Here is a 22909-nt window from a genome sequence, read left to right as displayed (position 1 = left end):
CTCTGACCGCAAGGAACCTTTAATCTCTTTAGAAGAGGAGTAGCCTGAGTCCAAAGATAAGAAAAGGTTTCTAAACAGAACAAACTTGCCGTATCAGATATTACAATTCCTATTCAAAGTGTTACAGGAATTTAGGCATTTTCCTCTGGATAAATGAATTGGTCCCTGAGGCAGAGTCCTGGTATGCTTTCAGAAAGTTACGCCAAAGTATGAAGTTGTATCCTTATACCTATTACCTATATTTTTTTAATTTTTAAAAAAATTCTTAGATTTTTTAAAGAATCTAGCAATCAGTATGTTGAAAAGCATAAAACTTTGTACTTACTGCTTTCCTCAAGGAAAAAAGGCTGGAAGTAAATTTTCTCTAAAAAATACAAAAGAGAAGTAAAGAGATTACTGGAAAAACCATAGCATTAAAGGTATTTAAGTTTTCTATACCTATAAAAATTGCAGCTTCCCCATCTTAGGCCTTACAGGTCAGGGAACTTGTTTCCTAATATTGACTCTGCCTTCCACTTTCTCTAGGGCTTTCATGTTTGAACTCAACTATGTAAACGACTGTCTTTGATATCCTTTCAGCCAACATATAACATTTGCCCAGACTATTCTACACCGTTTAGACAAATAGATGTCATAACCCAAGGGATATTTTCAGATGTGCTTTTAGATAGAATAAAGATACCACTGATCATTTTGGGGTGGAAAAATTGCAGAGATGATTTTAAAATTATTTGTATAGAGGTTTAGACATTTGAATGAAAGCTTCTTTAGAACTAGGTTCAGCAGTTTCTCCTGGGTGGGGCTCTGGTATCTTCCCCGTGGGTTACAGAGGAGTTACTCACCCGGTGCACTGCTCCTGGAAGGCCGCGCCACCGGCAGACGCTGGCTGCTACCTCTGGACAGCACCAGCTGAGATTCGTTTGGGGGGTACATTGACGCCCCGATCCAGAACTGCTTAGCCAAGTTGGCATCGCGATCCGAAGAGCCGGTGAACACTAGCAATCCTTGGGGAAAAGCTTCACAGGACTCCTCTGGGCTGCTAAGACTGCTGCTGGGCCTCGTTTCCATGGCAACTCAGGACGCTTCTTCAAGCTCCTTTGCCCGTCTCTCAGCCCCGCCCCCCCTCCACTCCGGAAACCCGCCAAGTTGGCAACCACCACGGCCGGAAGCCCTTGGTTTGCTCGGTAGATGTTGGGGTCTGGCGCGCGCTTGTGGGTCACCTGAATCCCATTTCTGCAGTGATCACAGCCTTCGGGACCTGTCCAAGCCTTGGGGTCCAAATAGGAGAGTCAAAGCATCCACTCTGGGGCGTCTTGTCCTGTTGGAGTCAGTGCGAGAGCACTTCAGCTTTTTCATCCTCAGCCTCCTTACCCCCACCCTCCCTCCTCGTATCCCCGCCAGACCAGCTTCCTTTCCCCCAAACATATCTAAATAAAGCTTTCAGTTCCTTAGTTCCACTGTCCCAAACCCTTTTCCACACCAGATTGCTGTAGCGCAGCACCCTCTATGGGGACGTTCTGGGCCTGCATTGGTTGATGAATTCAACAGGGCAGCTAACATCATAGCCTATGGTAGCTAAAGGTGGGAACTGGGCTGATAGGTACCCTTGTGTATAGTTTTTTACACGTTTACCCCCTGAATCTGTAAGGCCAATCTTACGGAAGCTTGATTTAGACTGCAAGAGTTGTAAATGATTACTTAAGTATACCGGATAAATGGGATGAAAAATACACTATAAACATTTTTGTTAATGTATTCTTATAAAAATGTTTACAAATGTTATGTGTAGCTTTCCCCGGAGATCTGGTTAATCTAGGAACAATTTAACTCTTTCAGCAATAAGAAAGTAGTAATTACTGTGGGAGGAATTGAGATGGAAATCATAAAACCAATTTAGGAAAGGACATGAACACATTGGTAATAACCACAATTTCGTTTCCTTAAGGCACTTTATTTTTTCAAGATATTAATACAGTCTCTCACAGAAATAGTTCAAAAGTTGATAATTACAAACCTATACAATGACAGCTAAGGAAAAAAATTCTATTCTCCAATATATCTGAACATTTTTTGGTTCAGAGACTGAAGGAATATTGAAAAATCATATATATTCATATATATTTATTACATACGTCATATATTTAGCACCTAAAATGTTGATTTTTCTCTTGGTTAAGCTACTGATAAATAAGCAAAGGGCAATAGCAGCAAATTCCAATCCCCCTCGCCAATCCCCCTCCCCACATTGATATGTACATGCAGTTCATTTGGATGAATTCCCAAATCTTTTTACCTGGCCGTGTGGTTAGTGATTGGTAGTATTAGCAATCAGCTAACTACACTGCCTAGTAACTAGACTCACAGGAAAAAAGGTTTACATTTATCACAAACTGCGTCTCAGGTTGGTGCTCCATACGCTGTAATAGGCAAGGTACCGGTTCAGTAGTAGCTCACTTGGTGACCTGGTGAATACCCTACAAAATAATGAGAGGATGAGCTGGTTGGATGGCATCACTGACTCGATGGATATGAGGTTGAGAAAGCTCCGGGAGTTGGTGATGGGCAGGGAAGCCTGGCGTGTAGCAGTCCATGGGGTCACAGAGTCCGACACGACTGAGCGACTTAACTGAACTACTAAATAATGAAAAACAGGCCCAACGAATCACAGCAAACAGCATTAAAAGCTACGTGGGGGCTCCACCCAGCAGTTAAAAAGTCTTAAGGCTATTCAACACCACGGATTTCGCTTTGTTTACATGGGATTACACCGTCTTGCTTTTACTCCTCGAGATGGCTAACAGTTTAACAGTATCTAGAAGCAGCAGCTTGCAGGAGTTTGCAGGGGAGTTACTAGCAAGCTGACAACGTGCTCTGCCAGCAGCGCTAAACGCTGACGCATCAGATCTCGAAGCCCTGGGTACTCTTCTTGAACGCTTGGGGTCGGCGGTTAGCCGCCGAGGGTGGCGTCTTCCTCCCGGCAGGGCGGCGGGTGATGCTGTGCCTTGTTTTGATGGCAGTGGAACTAGTGATTGTAAGCACGAGAGTACAATCAGCTAATTACACTGCCTACAAACCGAGCACCGGGCGCCCGCGGGCTCGAAGCTCCCAGACGGTTCGCAGCGCCGACGCGGTGTCCCGGAGCAGGCGGGCGGGAGGGATCGGGCCCGCCGCGACTCCACATTTCCCCGGGGGAGACACCCGACAGTGCCGGGGCGTGAGGCCCAGGACGCGGGTCCCCAGAGGACGCCTCCGAACCGGTCCCCCAGCGACTCTCGCTCGGCCCGTGGGGCTGCGCGGGGCCCCCGCCGGACGTGCCGCGCAAGCTTGGCAAGGCCGGCGGGCGGCGCTCCAGCGGGAACCTGCCGCCCGCCGGTTCGGCCCCCTCCCCAGGCCCAGGTGACTCCCGGGGGCGCCCAGCCGGCTGGCCCCACCTGGGCCCCCGAGCCCGCGTCCCCGGCCCGCAGTCTCCTGCACCTCCCGGGGCTCGGCTGCGCAGGTTCCCTTCCTTCCCTTCCCTTTCCCCTCCGCTCTCCTCGGGCCGGCTCCCACCTCCCTCAGCCGGGCCGGGCCAGCCCCAGGAAACTTCTCTTCAGTTCTGGGCCCCAACCCTTAGAGCCGGCTCTTTCGACCCCGTGCGCCCCGCCGCTCCGAGTGGCCAAGTGACCGTGGCCGTGGCCGACCAACTGCCCTCGGAACCCCGCGGGTGGAGGGGGCGGGGCGGGCGCGAGGGGGCCGGGTGGGGGAGGGGCGGGTGGGGGAGGGGCGGGGGTGGGGGCGGGGAGGACGCCGCCTGAAGGGGCGGGGGGCGGGCGCCAGTCCGGACGAGGCCCAGGACCTGGAGGCACGGATCTTGGGAAGTCGTTTTTCCTCATCTATCGAAAGGGACGAGGAGCTCCTTCTCTCCGACCCCCTCTCCCAGAAACCCCAAGCCCTCCTCCCAGTTTTCAAAACCGATCCCCGTCAGGGAAAACAGCGTGCTGGAGTATCAGCTTGTTGGCTCCAGTTTTCTGAAGAGCGGTTGGCCTGAGTGGCCTGTAACATGCCGGCGGAGTGCCTGGGAGGTCCCGTCTGCCCTCTTGTGTTCCCGTTGGGTTCTCTTACCGGCCGTTAGTTAGATGGGAGTGTGGTCCTCTTAAGGTCGAGGCCGAAGTTTCGTACCCTCTCGGTCAGCTTTGGTGGTTTAGTCGCTAAGTCGCATCCAACGCTTGCGACCCCATGGACAGAGGAGCCTGACAGGCTACAGTCCATGCGATTCTCCAGGCAAGAATACTGGAGTGGGTAGCCATTTCCTTCTCCAGGGGATCTTCCCAACCCAGGAATCGAACCCGGGTCAACTTCAGGCAAAACTATTCCTACTTCTGGTACATTGTTTATTTCAATCCCTGCTATGTGTTCAGCCCCTTGGGTCGTTCATTCCACTCTTCCTATGTACAACCTAGATGGTAACACAAAATGAACACACATTATTTACTATACAGGACAGTGCCTAATAAATGTCCAAGGTGGGTAGAAATAGAAGTGAGCAGGGTGGGGCATGAAGGAGAACTATAATCGGTTAGGGAAGTGTCATGGAGGAGACAGTACTAGAGTAGGTCCTTGACGCAAGAGTCGTTTTGGACGATCAGGGTGAGGGCTGTGGAAGAAAGACAGTGTTTTGTGACCAGTTCCATTTTCTGGTTCTCCCAATTCCACATTTGAGGATGTAGATGTGTTTATGTGTGCATTTGGAGTAGATTGAGCAAAGAGGATAGTGAGGATTTCTGGGAGACCTCTACTAATAATTCTTTCCCTTAGTTACTCGTTCCCTTTGTTCAGTGCATGAATCAGGAGAGAATAAAGAATATTGTTTGATTATACACTTTCTAGGGCTCAACTGGAAGTAGCCCTCCCTTTGATCTTTATGCACCCAGGATGGAGTACTGCATTATTGACCCAAATATCTTAATTCTAAATGATTGTCCACAAAGGAAAACTCCCAGCTATAGTCTGATTCCCTAAACCCAGCAAGTGGTCTCACAGATGCCACTCAACATGGATAGGCCCAGATGATCTAAATCATTCAACACACATTCCAAACTCACATTCTTAAAACACCAGAAGAACATCTTCTCAAGGATGAATTTGAGTAAGTTATAGCATTATCTTTGAATATGAAAAACAGTACTTTTTTTGGTTGTTGTTAAATGCATCATTTGCTCTGTGTACACCAAAGTGAACAGTAAGAAACCAAGGTGTAAAATGCTCAGTACAGAAAATGTTAACTGCAAAAATTAACTTGTTAAATTGCAAAAGGTAGGTTATTTACAACTAACAGTGATTTGTATTCATCATATCTTTGGGAGAGTATGACATTGTTGAACACATTACATAAATCCTTCATAAACCTTTAACATGTATAGTATACCAAGTCATTATCAGGCAACATGCTGTAATCAGAGTTAGCTAACCTCTAAACTCTCTAGAGATAACTGTAGAGTTCAATTTGTACTTTCTAGTTAAATATACATATATAGATAAAATAGCTTCCATTCCATTAACCATATGCAATCTTATAAGTCTTGGTTAGGACATGGTTACAAAGGCAATTCTTTCAAATTGTTAGTCATTTTTACCCAATACAATATTTAATACCTCCTCCTGATTGATATTTTATGATTATTAGCTGCATCTTACATATCTTACCTGAGCTGAATTGCTGCCATCCAAGGCAGTGGTTGCAGGTAGATGCCTTGAAATTTAGATTTTTAAAACTTTTCTTCAAAGATAATAAAAAGAAAATTCATATATAAAAGTCATCAATATGCATTGCCTACTGAAATCAAACATTTAAAATTCAGTTTATTTTGTAGGTAGCTGCAACTAAAAAAATAATGAGACAAACGTGTGTGGACTAATTTTGCTTAAAAAAAAAAAGAATGCTTGTTCTTAGGGTTGCTGTTGGTTTGGCCTGCAGTTACTAGAGAAACTCCAAGGCTCTCATTCCCTTTATGGTTCATGTCTAGACATGCCTGGAGACCAGGGAGATCCATGATTTAATCTAAGTAAGAATGCTTGTGGTGTTTTTAAATGCCCAAACAGAAGATTGCCATTTGTTTTATACAGTACCAGGAAGGTACTATTCAGGGGCTTGTTTACTGTTGTATTTGATTTCTGGGCATTTGGTGATTAGGGAGATGGGGACGGTGCACTAAGGAAAGGAGGTGAGATTGGTTGTTAGGAGGAAAGCAAGAAGAGTGTAGAAAACAAATACATCCTGCTTTAGCAAATTTATTATATTGGCTAAACTTACCACTCCTAAATAAAAACTAGAGTGATGAGAGTTGGGAATTACAAAAGATGGTGAAAGCTTATTCACTGCTTTCAACATACACAGATATGCCGTCTGAACATTTCCTAACTTCCATAGCTTTTTTTTTTTTCATTTAATTTTTAAAAAATGTTTGGCTGCGCTGGGTTGTCATTGCTGCACTCAGGCTTTCTCTAGGTGTGGTGAGCAGGGGGCTGCTGTCAGGTTGCAGCGCAATGGCTTCTCTTGTTGCAGGGCATGGGCTTTACGGCGTGTGGGCTTCAGTAGCTGTGGCTCAACGGCTAGTAGCCCTGTGGTATGTGGAATCTCCCTGGACCAGGGATTGAACCAGAGTCCCCTGCATTGGCAGTGGATTCTTAACTACTGTACGACGACGAAAGTCCTCCATAGTTTTTGTCAGGGAGAAAGACATGGTCAGGCTGAGGAGAAATGACAGGAGTTTAGCAGCTTCTTTTTTTTTTTTTATTAAATAAATTTATTTATTTTAGTTGGGGGCTAATTACTTTACAATATTGTAGTAGTTTTTGCCATACATTGATACGAATCAGCCATGGGTCTACATGTGTTCCCCCTCCCGGACCCCCCTCCCACCTCCCTCCCCATCCCACCCCTCCGGGTCATCCCATTGCCCCAGCCCCGAGCATTTGTCTCATGCATCGAACATGGAATGGTGTTCCGTTTCACATACGATAATATACATGTCTCAATGCTATTCTCCCAGAACATCCCACCCTCACCTTCTCCCTCAGAGTCCATAAGACTGTTCTATGCATCTGTGTCTCTTATTCTCTCTCGCATATAGGGTTATCGTTGCCATTTTTCAAATTCCATATATATGCATTAGTATACTGTATTGGTGTTTTTCTTTCTGGCTTACTTCACTCTGTATAATGGGCTCCAGTTTCATCCATCTCAATAGAACCAATTCAAATGTATTTTTTTTTTAATGGCTGAGTAATACTCCATTGTGTATATGTACCACAGCTTCCTTATCCATTCGTCTGCTGATGGACATCTAGGTTGCTTCCATGTCCTGGCTATTGTAAACAGTTAGCAGCTTCTTTTTAAACCTGTTTTTTTATATGGTAAATTTTCTCTTAAGAAATATAAAACCATGTTTTGATTTTTATATAGATCAGTAACTATTAGAATATTTTATTAATATTCATGATACTATAAATAGGAACTAGTTTATTTGTTGAAGCAAGACTAGATTGAAGTCAGCATGGTGCCTTTGAAGAACTAAAAATCAATGAATCTGTTTAATTATGAGAGGAGATTTTCTTTCAAGCTAAAATGAACTGCTAGCAACTTTTCTAATTTTATACTTCTGATTCCATTCCATTGTACTCTCATTAGTAAGAGTGCACCAGATTCTTGATTATCTTAAGTTTCTATTTATTGATTAATCAATGCTGTTGCCTTCTATATGAAAATGTTGAATTGATTTATCTTTTAGTAAATCAGAAACAATCTAAAATATAAGCTTTATAATTAGAGTTGCGTGAACTCTTGGTTATGACTTAGCAGCAGGATCAAGCTTGTTGCATATTTATCATCTTTAGAGAACACAGTCTAGGGATCTATGGTCTATTAATAGAGAGACAATTTCTACACATATATAATTAAGGTAGTGATAGTATATTAATTTTATTAATATATACAATATAACAAGTCGTGTATTATTTATATACTTATATAATAATTATCTTAAGTACTAAGACAGTTAGATAAATAGGTGTTTCAAGACTCCTGAATACTAATGTGAGCTTTGATGTTGCCAAGCATTTAGGAAAAAGGAAAGAAAAACACCAATGATTGGCACACAGAGAAGGTCTGAGAAGGAAAAGTAGGACATAGATAAAGGGAGAAGATGGAGAGGATGCTCTTGGTAGTAGGAGCAACTTATGAGGAAAAAACAAGCAAATTCATGGAGACTGTAATACACATGGTAGATGGGCAAGCAGTGAATGTATCCCCATTAGGGAAATAGTAATAAGATCAGAGAGGCAGTTAAGTAGGAGATAGATCTTGGAGGACCCTAGGTATCAGGCCAGGGAATTTTAATCTTATTCTTCTGTCTGAGGGACCTATGACTTACATGACGTGTTGTTTTATGGAGATTAATAAAGTGACATAGATTAGAAGAGGGAGAGACAGAGGAGACTGAAGGTCCATTTAGGAGATTATTTTAATAGCCCAGGCATAGAGTCACATAGAATATATGGTCTGAATGAGAGAGGCTTTGTGAAGGGAACTTCACAAGACTTTGGTGACTAGTTAGAGCGAAGAAGGAGAAGACAGAATTAACCTCCAGGTTTCAGTGCCAGGTAGAGGTGTTGGCAGGCAGACCTACTTAGAGGAGAATTATGAGATATTTTAGGTTTAGGTGTGTATAGTTGTAAGTAATGGAAGGACATTGTGATGGAGTTGGGTATTTGGAGGTGGGACTCTGGAAAAAGACCAGAACTGAAAGGAGAAATTTAGTAGTTTTTATGAAGCTGTAGTAGTTGAAGTTATGAGGATAAATTAGATCGCCAAGAGAGAGGTATGTTGTCTTATTTTTCACTGAACCTCCAGCACGTGCTGTGGTTCACTCAGGAGTAGGTGACTTCAGCAATGTGCTTTTTTTTCTTTTAATTTGCTAAAATTGTTTTTTTTTTTTTTTAAACTTGGCTGTGCCAGGTATTGGGAGTGCAGAGTCTTAGCCACTGGACCGCTGGGAAGTTCCAGTAATGTGTTTTTCTTGAATAGAGAACAGAATGAGGAAAGTGAAAGGCTCAGGACCAACTTTGAGAGCATCCATTTCATATTTATGGGCTGGCAGGCGGAAATAAACCTTGAGGAAGTTTGGTCCACAAGAGAAGCAGAAGAGCGGACTCTCACAAAAGTCAAGCTGTTTTAAACAGGATCATAGACACATATGAATTCAAAGGAAACTGCTGCCTTGACACCCCACGTCCTAAAGTTTATCAGTTGAATTAGCCAGAGGGCAGAGGATGACCACACTGGCTCCACCAGAAGGTTGCTTTAGGGCTTGATTCAGTGGGACTTTCAAGGGGCAATGAACTTCTCTAGGCTATTACTAAACAGATTAACTTCCCTGACTGCTTTTCACCACTGATTGATCTCTGTCACCTCTCAAAAAACAAAACAAACAAAAAAACCTCAGGTAGATTTTCAAGATTTTTAGAAATCACTTGACAATTCTAGGGATTCAGTATACCCAACAAGTAAACAGAGTGCACAGCTGAAGAAAGTCTGCTCTCTTTAAGAGCTCTATGAAACCAAAAGGAGGAAATTGGCTATCTTGTTAATTGGTTTACAAGAAGGAAAATACTTTAAAGTATGATTCTCTTAAGCATCCCTCTATGTCTACTTATTCTTGTTTTTGTTTCTACTCTCCACATTTGGTACTTAAGCCTTTTTTCTAGGCAGAATTTATATCCTTTAGTTTTTAAGAATTACATAACATTTATTATCTTTATTTCCTCTGCAAACATGGAACATATCATAAGGATTTCATCTTGCTTACATTTAGTAAAGTTCATATTGTCCTTCTCTTAGCTCATCTACTGCTGGTTTAAATCTCAAGCTCAGCTTTTACTTCCTGGGTAAAATCTTTCCTGGTGCTTTTAGTTAATTTTGGTATTTCCCTTTTCTAACTCTTTGCACTTAATGTATTCACTCTACGATTTATATCTTTCATTAGTAAGATAGTATTATTATTCAATACTCAAATTCAATTTTTAAATTAGTCTGTAATTATAATGTTGCAATTAATATTGCAATGAAATGCAGCAGTTTATTGTAATATCTTATGGGAAAACCCAAATGAACTTTTTGGCTAATGCAATATTAGAGAATGCTGTTCTGTATAACACACATTTATTGTATTAGCACAGAATCTTGTCTATACAGTTTCTTACACTCTGAATTATTTTTAGTGGGCTGACTTGGTTTCTAACTTGATACAGAGACTCCCATGGACATAGAAGACTGGTGGGCCATAGACATTTTGTGATACAGACATTTTTGTGCTCTCCAGGACAATGCCACTTAACCATTACGTGTGCTTGATCGTGCACATGGAAAATACAAATAAAGTAGGAAAAAGGCTTGTGGTAAATAAAACACTTATAGGTAACTTTATCAAAAAGAAGCATCATATAGTTTAAGATTCATTTAGTTGATCAGTAAATGAGTTTCACTTATTAGTGGATTAGGCAGCTCTACATTTCTTTTGGGTTCAAATGAACATTACATGACTGCAGATTTTTATTAGATAACATTTTAGCATATGCAGTTTCATTTCCACAATTAATGTGACTTCCCTTGTATGTAATTCAAATGTAACAGGAGTGACTTGCTGTGTGGGTTGTAGGCTAGTTCACTGCTTTAAAAAATGGTGCTATTTAGTTGCCTTTATCAAAAATATACTTTCTGCTTGAGTGGGAGTTTTGCTAAAGCATCTGTATTTTTTCCCTTGTTAGCAATGATTTGCCTTTGCAAACAGCTGGATGAGTCTATGGATGTAATTTTCAATTTAAGGAAGGGAAGCTAATGAAATCCGGAGTCTGATTATAAAGGCTACTATCTATGACATCAAAAGTCCAATCAATTTTATGTCCAATTTAGATGATATTTTAAAATTATTTTGCCTATTTGAAAACTTATATGCACAAATAGTTTTATTTTATAGCTGAAGTTCAGCTAAAATTAGGAAGATTTCAAGATTTCAAGATTTTATTGGTGAACCTTGGGGCTTGAAGATACCTTAGCAAGCGATTTGAATTCCCTCATGTTAAAATGAAGAACTGTGATTCTGCAAACTTTATTCTAGAAGATCATTTGGGTTATTTTCATGTCTTAAACTATTTGAATCTGTGTTTCAGGTTTAATAAAGTAAAATCTATCTTTGATGCTCTCTTTTCTTCTGTTCTTCATCCTTTTCCTGCATGACCAGCAACTTCATGTAGCTCCCATTTTTTGTGGTGCCTCCTCCAGGCTTTCTCTGCTCTCCCAAACTTTGCCAGGTGGAACACAGTTCTTTTGTTCTGCTATGAGTGTGTGTATGTCTGTTGCTCAGTTGTGTCCAACTCTTTGTGAATCCATGGACTGTAGCCCGCCAGGCTCCTCTGTCCATGGGATTCCCCAGGCAAGAATACTAGAGTGGGTTGCCATGCCCTTCTCCAGGGGATCTTCCTGACCCAAGGATTGAACCCAGGTCTCCGGCATTGCAGGCAAATTCTTTACCATCTGAGCTTCCTGGGAAGCCCCCTCTACTCTGGGTAACCCATCTGGAAATCCTGGAAAGACAATATCTAAATCAAAGGAATGAACATCTGATAGTGGGAATTTTATACATTACACAAAAATAATGACAGCTGATTTTTTTTGCCTTCAAAACTCAATAGCTATTTTCTATTCCACTTAAATATGAAGTTGACTTTGGCTTGCCCAGGGTGAACCTTCCACCAAATTCTAGTGCCCTTTCAATGGACATTACTATTTATGTATTTAATTGCTGTAAAGAAACTCAGGAGACCTCATTCTGAACCAACCATTCTTTTTTTCTGGGCTATTCTACTGAACTCAGTTATTTCAATGATAACATTATTGTCTTGGTCACTAATGCTTGAAACTTGAAATAATTTTTGAGTATTCCATTTCTCAAGCTCTGCATCCAAATGGTCTTGGGTGATTTCTTTCTCTAGAAAACAAACCTGTTGAAAGTTGAAATTTTTTTAAGCCCACAGCAGTGTAGCAGTGCTACGTATGTAGCAGTGCTAATATGTAGTGGATGGTCAGTAGATAGTCACTGAAAACACAAAGTAAATGTTAGTTATAACAGAAAGTATAATTGTCATTAATGCGTAGGAGGTGATTTAAATATGGTGTTTAAGATCATCATAAACAAGTAACTGAAGGAAGTCTTGCGTGATGTTTAAGTTTCTATTTGATTGTTCTTTCCTGAAATCTAAGTACATTGTTGTTTTACTGTTCTATTCATAACTTCCAAGGCCTGCCTGGACCTGTTGCAGAAAGTGATGCAAGGAAAGGGTTCAAAACTTCATCAGCTAATGTGTTTCACCAACTCAGCAAGCAATAGAATGGCATGTCATCCGGGAAGGTGAAATAATGGAAGAATTATTCAATACCATTTTAATATTGTAAATGCAAACCAAACTATTTGAAAAGGAAAAATGTGAGTATGCGCTAATACATAGGTTACCTTTGATTCTGAAGCAAATTTTATTTCAGCAATATATGTATGAGTAACCATCCTAATATTCAATTCTGTCACCTCTAAGTTAAAAAAAAAAACTTTGCAAAAGTTATCTCAGCAAAGGCTAGAAAAGATGAGAATAAATGATGCAAATTTGACACAGTAATCTTTGTTAAACTTAAGGCATTACTAAGCATTCAAAAGTGTAAAATAAAGCTAAAATCTCCTTGATAGCTAGGAGAGATCTATCTTAATGATATTTCAACTTGGCTGCCCATTAGAATTACTTGGAGATTTTTAAAGAATCCTGATGCCCCAGGTTGCACTGCATACCAGTTAAATCAGAATATCTAGGGGTAGGAGTTAGGCATCTGTATTTTTAAAAAGACATTCAGGTGATTCCAAGTACAGCAGTTTGAGAACTGCCATTGAGTAAGGGGAATGAGTAACACATCATGGCAGCTGAAATAAGTAATATACTGTAGAAATGGAAGGACTGGTCTCACCTTTATACGTTCTGAGTTTATAGTGAAATGAAGTGTTAGTCACTCAGTTGTGTTCGACTCTTTGTGACCCCATGGGCTATAGCCCACCAGGCTCCTCTATCCCGGGGATTCTCCAGGCAAGAATACTGGAGTGGGTTGCCATTCTCTTCTCCAGGGGAATTTCCCGACCCAGGAAACGAACCCGCGTCTCTTAAGTTTCCTGCACTGGCAGGTGTGTTCTTTATCACTAGCACCACTTAAATACTCACTGAATTGAACTGAACTAGTCTTATTAAATCATGTTATTAGACATCAAGGTGTTTAACCATCTGTTTCCACAGTTCTTGTATTATCATTTCACATACCTCTTCAGCATCAAAGATATTACAATAACCAACGCACCTCCTATTATCTGTATTCCATCTCAGTTTATCACTGGCGAGGTTTGTAACAATCATACCACTCCAGCATGCCTGGAGCCAAATATATCCATATTCTGCTACCACCAGGGATGAGGTTTTTATTCCAGTCAGCAAGTTTATAACGTACTCCCCAAATCCCATTTTAGAGTCTGCTTCCTTAAACATTCCTGATACAAACTGTCTTAGACTGAGCTTCTTAGAAATAGAGTCTGAGTTAGGGAGTTTCATGCAGAAGGTTTATTGGGGAATTTTGTTGAGAGATATACCCATAAGGGAGCGAGAAAGAGGATTGGGCAGAGGGAGAGGAGGGCCAGTGATCTGGTTGTTGTTGAGGCCTCTGCCTATCTTATGGGAGCTCTGGAGATGAGACGGCTCTTCAGAGCTGTTGCTCATTGAGGCAGGAGGGCCAGGTTTTTTTCCCTCACACCACCCAGTCAATGATTGCAGGCCACCCTTTGGGCGAGGAATAACTTTTAAAAAATAAAGTTGATTAACATGATTTAATAAGTAAATCAACATATTTAATGATAAGAAAGGCACTTTTGAGCACTTACTATATCCAGTAAATTCAGCTACATCTGGATCTGCTGCCAGGATCTACATCTTGCAGTCTGATTTCAAGGCCTTAGGTACACGTCTTACCCACCTTTTTAGGATAAAGATTTTTTTTAAATTAGAGAAGTTGAGAAACTGCTCCAGGTTTCTAGTCAGCTGGAGAACTGGGAGTCAATCTCATGATGCTTGATTTCATGGCTTATTTCTTAACTACTCGGCTGCACTGCCTTCCTCTAACAACTGCTAGGTAGGCCCTAGAAAAGATGCTTTAATACAAAAGGTTATTAATTGTAATCTCACCAACAACCCTATGAGGTCGCTATTGTTCTTTTCAGGAAACTGAAGTTTGAGAAGTTAAAGAAGTTGCCCAACGTTACATGCATAGTGAGTTGTAAAGTTGCAGTTTATACCCAGGTCTGCCTGACTCCAAAGCTCATTATTTTTTAAAAAATTAAAAAAAAAATTAATACATTTTAAAAAGATTACTTTCCATCTACAGTTATTACAAACTATTGGCTAGATTCCCTGTGTTGTACAATACATCCTTGAGCCTGTCTTACACCCAATGGTTTGTGCCCCCCAACTTCCCCACCCTTATATTGCCTCTTCCCCCCACCTCACTAGTCTGCTGCTTTTTTTGTGTATTCACTGGTTTGTTGTATTTTTTAGATTCCACATATAAGTTATATCATACAGTGCTTATCTTTATCTGCCCTCCAAGTCTACCCATGTTGCTGCAAGTAGCAAAATTCTGCTTTTTTTTTAAATAACTGAGTAATACTCCAGTGTGTGTGTGTGTGTGTGTGTGTGTGTGTGTGTATGCCACATCTTCTTTATCCATTCGTCTATTGATGGACACTTAAGTAGCTTCCATATCTTGGCAATTGTAAATAATGCTGCTATGAATATTGGGGTGCATGTTATCTCTTTAAATTAATGTTTTTTGATTGTTTTTTGAATATAGCTAGGAGCAGAATTTCTGGGTCATATGGTAGTTGTATTTTTAGTATTTTGAGAAACCTCCATACTGTTTTCTGCAGTGGCTATATCAATTTACATTTCCACCAACAGTATACAAGTGTTTCCTTTTTTCCATATCCTCATCAACATTTATTTGTGTTCTTTTTGATGATAGCCATTCTGATAGGTGTGAAATGATAACTCACTGTAGTTTTGATTTGTCTTTCCCTGATGATTAGCTATGTTGAACATCTTTTCATATATCTGTTGGCCATCTGTATTCTCTCTTTGAAAAAATTTCTACTCGGTTCTTCTCAAAGCGCATATTCTTAAACATTATGTTGTGTAGGAGGGAAAGATGTGACAAAACAATAGCATTAGTGAAAAAGACTGCTTGCCTGTTAATAGTTCAGTGTGAAGCAGAGACGTGATGGCGCTACCACTAAGGCAAATGCCACCTGAGGCTGTGTTCTAGATACACAGTTTTCAGAGCAAGGTAACAGTCCACTCTATTCTATCAGGCAGAGCACACTTGGGCATTGTGTGGGATTCTGGGCTCCAGCCTTTAAAAGAGGATTACTGATGCACCTGAAACAAATCCAAATGTGAACGATGAAATGTCTGAGTAACATGTCTATGGGAAGAACTACTAAAAAGCTACGAATGGTTAGCTCTCCCCCTAAAGAGGAGGCTCAGGGGAGGCTCAATAGCTAGTATTTGAAATGTCTTCCTATGGAGGAGAATTAGATAAAATCTGTATGGTTCAAGAGGGAAAAACTAGGCTGTACAAATAGAGAATCAAAGAGGTGGATGTAGCTTTTCAAGGAGAGGGACTGCCTGGTATTTGGGGCTTTTTCGAAAAGAAATGGGCTTCCTTATAAGAGAAAACTCCTTTTTCACTGACAAAGAACCTGAATGACCACTTACCATGGGTGTTAAAGACATATTCTGGGTATAATGGTTCTTAAATTTAGTGGGTATAAGAATCACCAGGGGGGGCTTGTTAAATACTGATTCCCAAACCTGCCTTTGGAGGTATTGATTCAGTGGATCTGGGATAAAGTCCTGGAATCTGCATTTTTAACAAGCAGCTCAGTGGCTCCAAATCAGGTGATCGGTGACCTACCCTTTGAGAACTAGTCAGACTAGATATACTTTGAGGTCTTTTCCACTTATTTTACAGTGAAAAATGTGTGGAGTCAACACAATGACTGTTCAAAGAAAGTTGTGTTTAATTTTCGAAATGATCCAAGACAAAATGCTTTAATATGTTGACAGTTACGAGAGACAAAATGAGAGACAAAAACACTGGAATGTAGGCTCTAGGATTTGGAAGGAGAAGGATTGATTCTCATCTATGTCATAAAAGATAGGACTTTAATAGCAAAACAGAAGACAGAAATCCAGTTTAAAAATCTTTAAACACTTTACGTAACGAATATCCTCTACCTTTGCCAAGGAGCAATTTGATGGGGACCTGGAAAGAGCTGTCAATTATGATAAAGGGCAGCACCTGTGCACGGCGAGGGCCTATGGGGCCTCAGGACCCAGGTTTATATAAACTGCAGGCTGGAACTGACAAACCAGGTGTGGTGAGAGTGACTTCTGACTCTGGCCCCTTTTCTGTTGGGCTAAAGATCTTTTGCTGGCAAGTATAATAATATATATTTGATTAATCTTAACTTTCGAATGTGCAACCTGAGAGCCACATTTTAGGAATGACTATATCCTCAAATGTTTTTGCTCTTTGTAAATATGTTTTTAAATAGTAGTGCTTGGTGTAACTTACTATCCCGGATCTAGACTTTAAAAACATTTAATTTGCATAATCATTTGTTTAAGTATATTACAGTATTTAAAATTTTTTTTTTCTTTGAGAATCATTAAAGGTTAGTTGAGAAATTCGTTTGCTTGGCTGTTTTGTTGATAGTATTGATGTGCTTTTTTAAGTTCATTGAGGACTAGCAAGTGACTTCTGTTTTAAATTTAAGGTACATATATAAAATTTCCAAATGGTAATTACATGTTGATAATAAGTTAGACCCTTGTTTCTGTTTAATTTCTTCTTGCTTCCTTTCAATGGTTTCAGACCTCCTTGTAGGCTCCTCTTGAATCATGAGAGATGAAATAGCAACAACAGTCTTCTTTGTGACAAGATTAGTGAAAAAACATGATAAACTGAATAAACAGCAAATAGAAGACTTTGCAGAAAAGCTGATGACAATCTTGTTTGAAACGTACAGAAGTCACTGGCACTGTGATCACCCTTCTAAAGGGCAAGCCTTCAGGTGAGAGCTAGGATGTGGTATTCATGGCAAAGGGCAGTAACAAGCCAGCAGCTACCGCCTGCAATGACTGTTGGCCGCCTGTAAATAATGAAAATTTATTTGTTTGAACTTGGGATTGAAAAAAGGAAAGTAGTAGATGATAGCACAATTTGAAAACTATAGAGCAAACCTCCTTATGCGAAGTGGATTAAACAATTTCTAACTTGTGTTTACTGTGAAGGATATACAGAGAAACTTTAGTCTTCCCAGGTGGCTCTAGTGGTAAAGAATCCACCTGCTAATGCAGGAGACAGAAGAGATGAGGGTTTGATCCCTGGGTCAGGAAGATCCTGTGGAGTAGGAAATGTCAACCCACTCCAGTATTCTTGCCTGGGGAATCCCACGGACAGAGGAGCCTGGTGGGCTACAGTCCATGGGGCCGCAAACAGTTGGACATGACTGAGCACACTTGGTGCTCACACTAATTGTGTGATTTAGTAATGGAATCTGTATTCTGAGTTGTGTAAAAATTTGATAGTTTACTCTTACTGTAAAACTTCAGAGGGGTGGTGAAGGAGTTGAGGGAAGACGGGAGTGAGGTGGGAGCTGTGTGTATTGGAGGCCCTTGCCAGCAGCACGATTCTCCAACTATCACCACGTCATTTCCCTTTTCTTGTTTTTAAAGGTGTATCAGGATAAACAATAATCAGAATAAAGACCCTATTCTAGAAAGGGCTTGTGCTGAAAGTAACGTGGATTTTTCTCACCTGGGACTTCCAAAGGAGATGACCATATGGGTAGATCCCTTTGAAGTGTGCTGCCGGTGAGTGATCTTATTGGAGCCAGTTTGTGTGGTCTGTGACCCTTGGAAACCTTAGGTTATTTAGTCTATGCATCTTTGTGAAAGGTGATGCTACAAATCCCTGGATTAGCAATGAGGGCACAAGCTGGTTAAGACTAGAAGCAAGCTATATCAGACAACACAGACCTCATTAGGGTGGATGGAGTGGGAAGCACAAAGATTTTTCCATAGTATTTGAAATTTGACTTTAAACATGGCATCCTATTGCCAATTGCATAAAGTCCAAGCATTTTAGTCAATGTCAAGGGGGAAGAGGAATTATCTTTCATCAGCAATTCAGTCCATTAGTTGAATCAAAAGAAGTTAGTCTGTCTTTACCTTAGTTAATTCCTAGAAAGCTTTTACAGAATCCTTGACTTCCACCAATTATGACAGTATAGTAGCAGAAGGTCATAATGTCTTTCAATTTGCTTTGCTGACAAGCCATTTCAATTTGTTTTTTTAAACTATAGCTGATTTACAGAATTATATTAGTTTCAGGTATACGTCATAGTAATTCAAAGTTTTTTACAGATTATACCCCATTTAAAGTTATTGTAAAATATTGGTTATATTCCCTGTGCTGTACAATATATTCTTATAGCTTATTTATTTAATACATAGTAGTCTGTACCTACCCCTATCTTGCCCCTTCTCACTTCTCCCTTTTCTACCAGTAACCAATAGTTTTCTATATCTGTTGAGTCAGCTTGTTTTGCTATATACATATATTGTATTTTTTTTAGGTTCTACCTATAAATAATATCATGCAGTATTTGACTTTTCTCTGATTTATTTCACTAAGCACAATATTCTCTGGGTCTATCCACGTTGCTGCAAATGGCAGAATTTCATTCTTTTTTATGGCTGAGTAGTACTCTAGTGTGTACATATACCACGTCTTCTTTATCCAGTCATCTATTGATGGACATTTGTGTTACTTCCATGTCTTAGCTATTGTAAATAGTGCTGCTCTGAACATTGGGGGTACATGTATCTTTTCAAATGAATGATTTTGTTTTTTCTGGATATATACCCAGGAGTTGAATTGCTGGATCATATGGTAATCCTATTTTTAGTTTGGGGCATCTGCATATTCCATAGTGGCGGCACCAATTTATATTCCCACCAGTAGTGTACAAGGGGTCCTTTTTCTCTGCGTTCTCACCAACATTTGATATTTGTAAACATTTTAATGATAGCCATTCTGACAAGTGTGAGGTAATGTCTCATTGTTTTGATTTGCATTTCTTCAAATAGTATAAGAGATTGAGCATCTCTTTATGTGCCTGTTAGCTATTTGTATGTCTTGTTTGGAAAAATGTCTATTCAGGTCCATTTTTAGATTGGAAATTAAATGTTTTTGATGTTAAATTTTGAAATAAATTTTGAATTAAAATTTTAAATGAAAATTTTTTGATATTAAGTTGTATGAGCTGTCTATATATTGTGGATAGTAACTCCTTGTCAGTTATATTTGCAAATATTTTCTTCCATTCAGTAGGTTATCTTTTTGTTGATGGTTTCCTTTGCTGTGCAAAAGCTTTTAGGTTTAACTGGGTACCATTTGTTTTTGTTTTCTTTGCCTTAGGAGACATCCAGAAAATATTGCTACAGTTTATATCAGAGTTCTGCCTATGCTATCTTCTAAGAGTTTTTATGGTTTGCAGTCTTACATAGAGGTTTATGATCCATTTTGAGTTTACTTTTGTAATGGCATGAGAAACTGTTCTAAGTTCATTCTTCACAAGTAGCTGCTGTGTTTTCCCAGCACCACTTATTGAAGAGACTGTCTTTTCCCCGTTGGGTATTCATGCCTTCTTTGTCATAGATTAATTAACCATAGATGCATGGGTTTATTTCTGGGCTCTCTATTATCTTCCATTGACTTGTATCTTTGTTCATCAATGTTATTGGCCTGTAATTTTTTTCCTGTTATATCTTTGGTTTTGGTATCCGGGTGATGTGGCCTCATAAAATGGGTTTGGAAGTGTCCCTTCCTCTGCAAATTTTTGGAAATAATTAGAGAAGAATAGATGTTCACTGTTCTCTAAATGTTTGTTAGAACTCACCTGTGAAGCTGTCTGGTTCTGGAATTTTGTTTCTTGGGAGTGTTTTTTTCATTACTGATTTAATTTCATAACTTGTAATTGATCTGTTCATATTTTCTATTTCCTTCTGGTTCAGTATTGGGAGATTGTACATTTCTATGAATTTGTTTTTTCTAGGTTGTCCATTTTATTTGCATATAGTTGTTCATAGTAATCTCTCTTTACAATCTTTGTATTTTGGTACTGTTGGTAACTCTTTATTTTTGATTTTATAGAATTGGGCTGTCTCCTTTTCTCTTGATGAATTTGGCTAAAGGTTTATCAATTTTGTTTATCTTGTCAAGGAACCAACTCTTAGTTCTCTGTTTCTTTCTTTTTTTTTACTGTTTTTTTCTCTGTTGCGTTTCTGCTCTGACATTTATAATTTCTTTCCTTCTACTAACCTTCTACTCTTTCCTTCTACTAGCTTTGTTTTTCTTAAAGTTCCTTTACGTGTAAGGTTATGTTGTCTTGAGATTTTTTTTTATTTCCTGAGGTAGGCTTGTATCACTATAAATTTCTCACTTAGGACTACTTTTTGCCATATCATATAGATTTTTGAATCATTGTGTTTTTGTTTTCACTTGTCTATAGGTATTTTTTGAATTTCCTCTTTGATTTCTTCAGTGATCCACTGGTTGTTTAGAAGTATATTGTTTAGCCTTCGTGTATTTGTGTTTTTTGCAGTTTTCTTATAGCAGTTTCTAGTTTCACAGCATTGTGATCAGAAAAGATGCTCAATATGATGTCAGTCTTCTTAAATGTCCTGAGAACTGATTTGTGGCCTAGCATGTGGTTTGTCCCAGAGAATGTTTCACACACACTTGAACATGTATTCTGTGGCTTTTGGATGGAAGGCCTGTAGATATCTATTAAGTCCATTTGGTCTATTATGTCAATTAAGGCTAGTGTTTCTTTCTTGCTTTTCTGTCTGTATGATCTATCCATTGATATAAGTGGGGTGTTAGAGTCCCCTACTATTATTGTGTTACTGTCAATTTCTCCCTTTATCTCTGTTAATATTAGCTTACATATTTAGGTGCTCCTATGTTGGGTGCATATATATTTATAATTGTTAGTTTCTTGGATCGATCCTTGATCATTACATAATGTCCTCCTTTGTCTGTTGTTACAGTCTTTGTTTTAAAGTCTACTTTGTCTTAGAGTATACTTTTTCTGGTGTAAATATTGCTACCGTGGCTTTCTTTTCATTTCTGTTTACATGGTGTACTTCTTTATATCCTCTCACTTTCAGTCTGTATGTCTTTAGATCTAAAGTGAGTTTCTTATAGATAGCATGTATATGGGTATTATTTTTGCATCTTCACTCCATGTCTTTAGAACACTTATTCCAGTTGCATTCAAAGTAATTATTGATTGGTATGTACTTATAGTTGTTCTATCAATTGTTTTGGTGTTTTTGTAGTTCATTTTGTTTTCTTCTTTTGCTCTCTTCCCTTGTTATTTGACTATCTTCAAATTATGTTGGGATTATGTTTAGATTTCTTTCTCTTTTTTTGTGTGTACCTATTATAGATTTTGATTTCTGGTTACCATAAGGTTTATATATAGCAATATATATTTTATGTGTATTTTTGTTGTTTAGTCTCTAAGTCATGTCTGTTTCTTTGTGACCCTACGGACTGCAGCATACCAGGCCTCCCTGTTTTCCTCACCATCTCCTGAAATTCGCCCAAGTTCATGTCCAAGTTCAAGTTCATGAATTGGTGATGCTATCCAAACATCTCATCCTCTGCCACCCTCTTCTCCTTTTGTTTTCAATCTTTCCCAGTATCAGAGTCTTTCCCAGTGAGTCAGCTATTTGAATCAGGTGGCCACCAAGTATTGGAGCTTCAGCTTTATCATTAGTCCTTCCAATGAATAGTCAGGGTTGATTTCCATTAGTATTGACTGGTTTGATTTCCTTGCTGTCCAAGGGATTCTCAAAAGTCTTCTCCAGCACCACAATTCCAAAGCATCAATTCTTCGATGCTCAGCCTTCCTCATGGTCCAACTCTCACATCTGTACATGACTACTGGAAAAACCACAGATTTGATTATATAGACCTTTGTTGGCAAAGTGATGTCTTTGTTTTCTAATATGCTGTTTAGATTTGTCTTAGCCTTCCTTCCAAGAAGCAAGCATCTTCTAATTTCATGGCTAAAGTCACCATCCGCAGTGATTTTGGAGCCCAAGAAGAGAAAATCTGTCACTGCGCCCATTTTTTCCCTTTCTATATGCCATGAAGTGATGAGACCAGATGCCATGACCTTTGTTTTTTAATGTTGAGTTTTAAGCCCGCTTTTTCACTCTCCTCCTCACCCTCATCAAGAGCCTCTTAGTTCCTCTTCACTTTCTGCTATTAGGGTGGTATCATCTGCATATCTGAGGTTGTTGATATTTCTTCCAGCAATCTTGATTCCAGCTTGTAACTCATCCAGCCCAGCATTTTGCATGATGTACCCTGCATATAATTTAAATAAACAGGGTGACAATATACAAGTTATACAGCCTTGTTGTACTCCTTTCCCAATTTTGAACCAGTCAATTGTTCCATGTAAGGTTCTAACTGTTGCTTCTTGACCTGCCTACGGGTTTCTCAGGATTCAGGTAAGTTGATCTGGTATTCCCATCTCTTTAAGAATATTCCACAGTTTTTTGTGATCCACACAAAGGCTTTAGCATAGTCAGTAAAACAGAAGTAGATGTTTTTCTGGAATTCCATTGCTTTTTAAAAAATGTGCCTGTGTGT

At 39.6% G+C, this 22909-nt stretch overlaps 2 protein-coding genes across 23 annotated transcripts in view; one reads left to right on the top strand and one right to left on the bottom strand.

The window, feature by feature from the left end:
• Positions 1-3691, bottom strand: part of HOATZ (HOATZ cilia and flagella associated protein) — a 35013-nt gene extending 31322 nt beyond the window's left edge. The window contains exons 1-4 of one of the 2 annotated variants that reach the window (XM_081543309.1): positions 3550-3691; positions 2379-2474; positions 843-1318; positions 326-364 (exon numbers count right to left, since the gene is read on the bottom strand). In XM_081543309.1, the coding sequence (XP_081399435.1) occupies positions 326-364; positions 843-1068 (265 nt within the window). In that variant the 5' untranslated portion in view covers positions 1069-1318; positions 2379-2474; positions 3550-3691. The remainder of the gene's footprint in view (positions 1-325; positions 365-842; positions 1319-2378; positions 2475-3549) is intronic. The other variant, XM_081543308.1, reaches the window with a different exon arrangement.
• Positions 3034-22909, top strand: part of BTG4 (BTG anti-proliferation factor 4) — a 28274-nt gene continuing 8398 nt past the window's right edge. The window contains exons 1-6 of one of the 21 annotated variants that reach the window (XM_081543302.1): positions 3786-3857; positions 4867-5125; positions 12331-12515; positions 16421-16606; positions 17048-17246; positions 17911-18048. In XM_081543302.1, coding sequence (XP_081399428.1) covers positions 17074-17246; positions 17911-18048 — 311 coding nt within the window. In that variant the 5' untranslated portion in view covers positions 3786-3857; positions 4867-5125; positions 12331-12515; positions 16421-16606; positions 17048-17073. Of the gene's footprint in view, positions 3397-3785; positions 5126-12330; positions 12516-14333; positions 14383-16417; positions 16611-17047; positions 17247-17910; positions 18049-22909 lie in introns of those variants that run through there. The other 20 variants (XM_081543290.1, XM_081543304.1, XM_081543301.1 and 17 more) reach the window with 20 other exon arrangements.

This window comes from Giraffa tippelskirchi, chromosome 11 (genome assembly GCF_054371585.1).
Source record: "Giraffa tippelskirchi isolate mGirTip1 chromosome 11, T2T-mGirTip1v1.2.pri, whole genome shotgun sequence".
Taxonomy (NCBI): domain Eukaryota; kingdom Metazoa; phylum Chordata; class Mammalia; order Artiodactyla; family Giraffidae; genus Giraffa; species Giraffa tippelskirchi.
The sequence above is the reverse complement of the archived record's forward strand: the minus strand, read 5'-3'. Positions and strand labels throughout refer to the sequence as shown.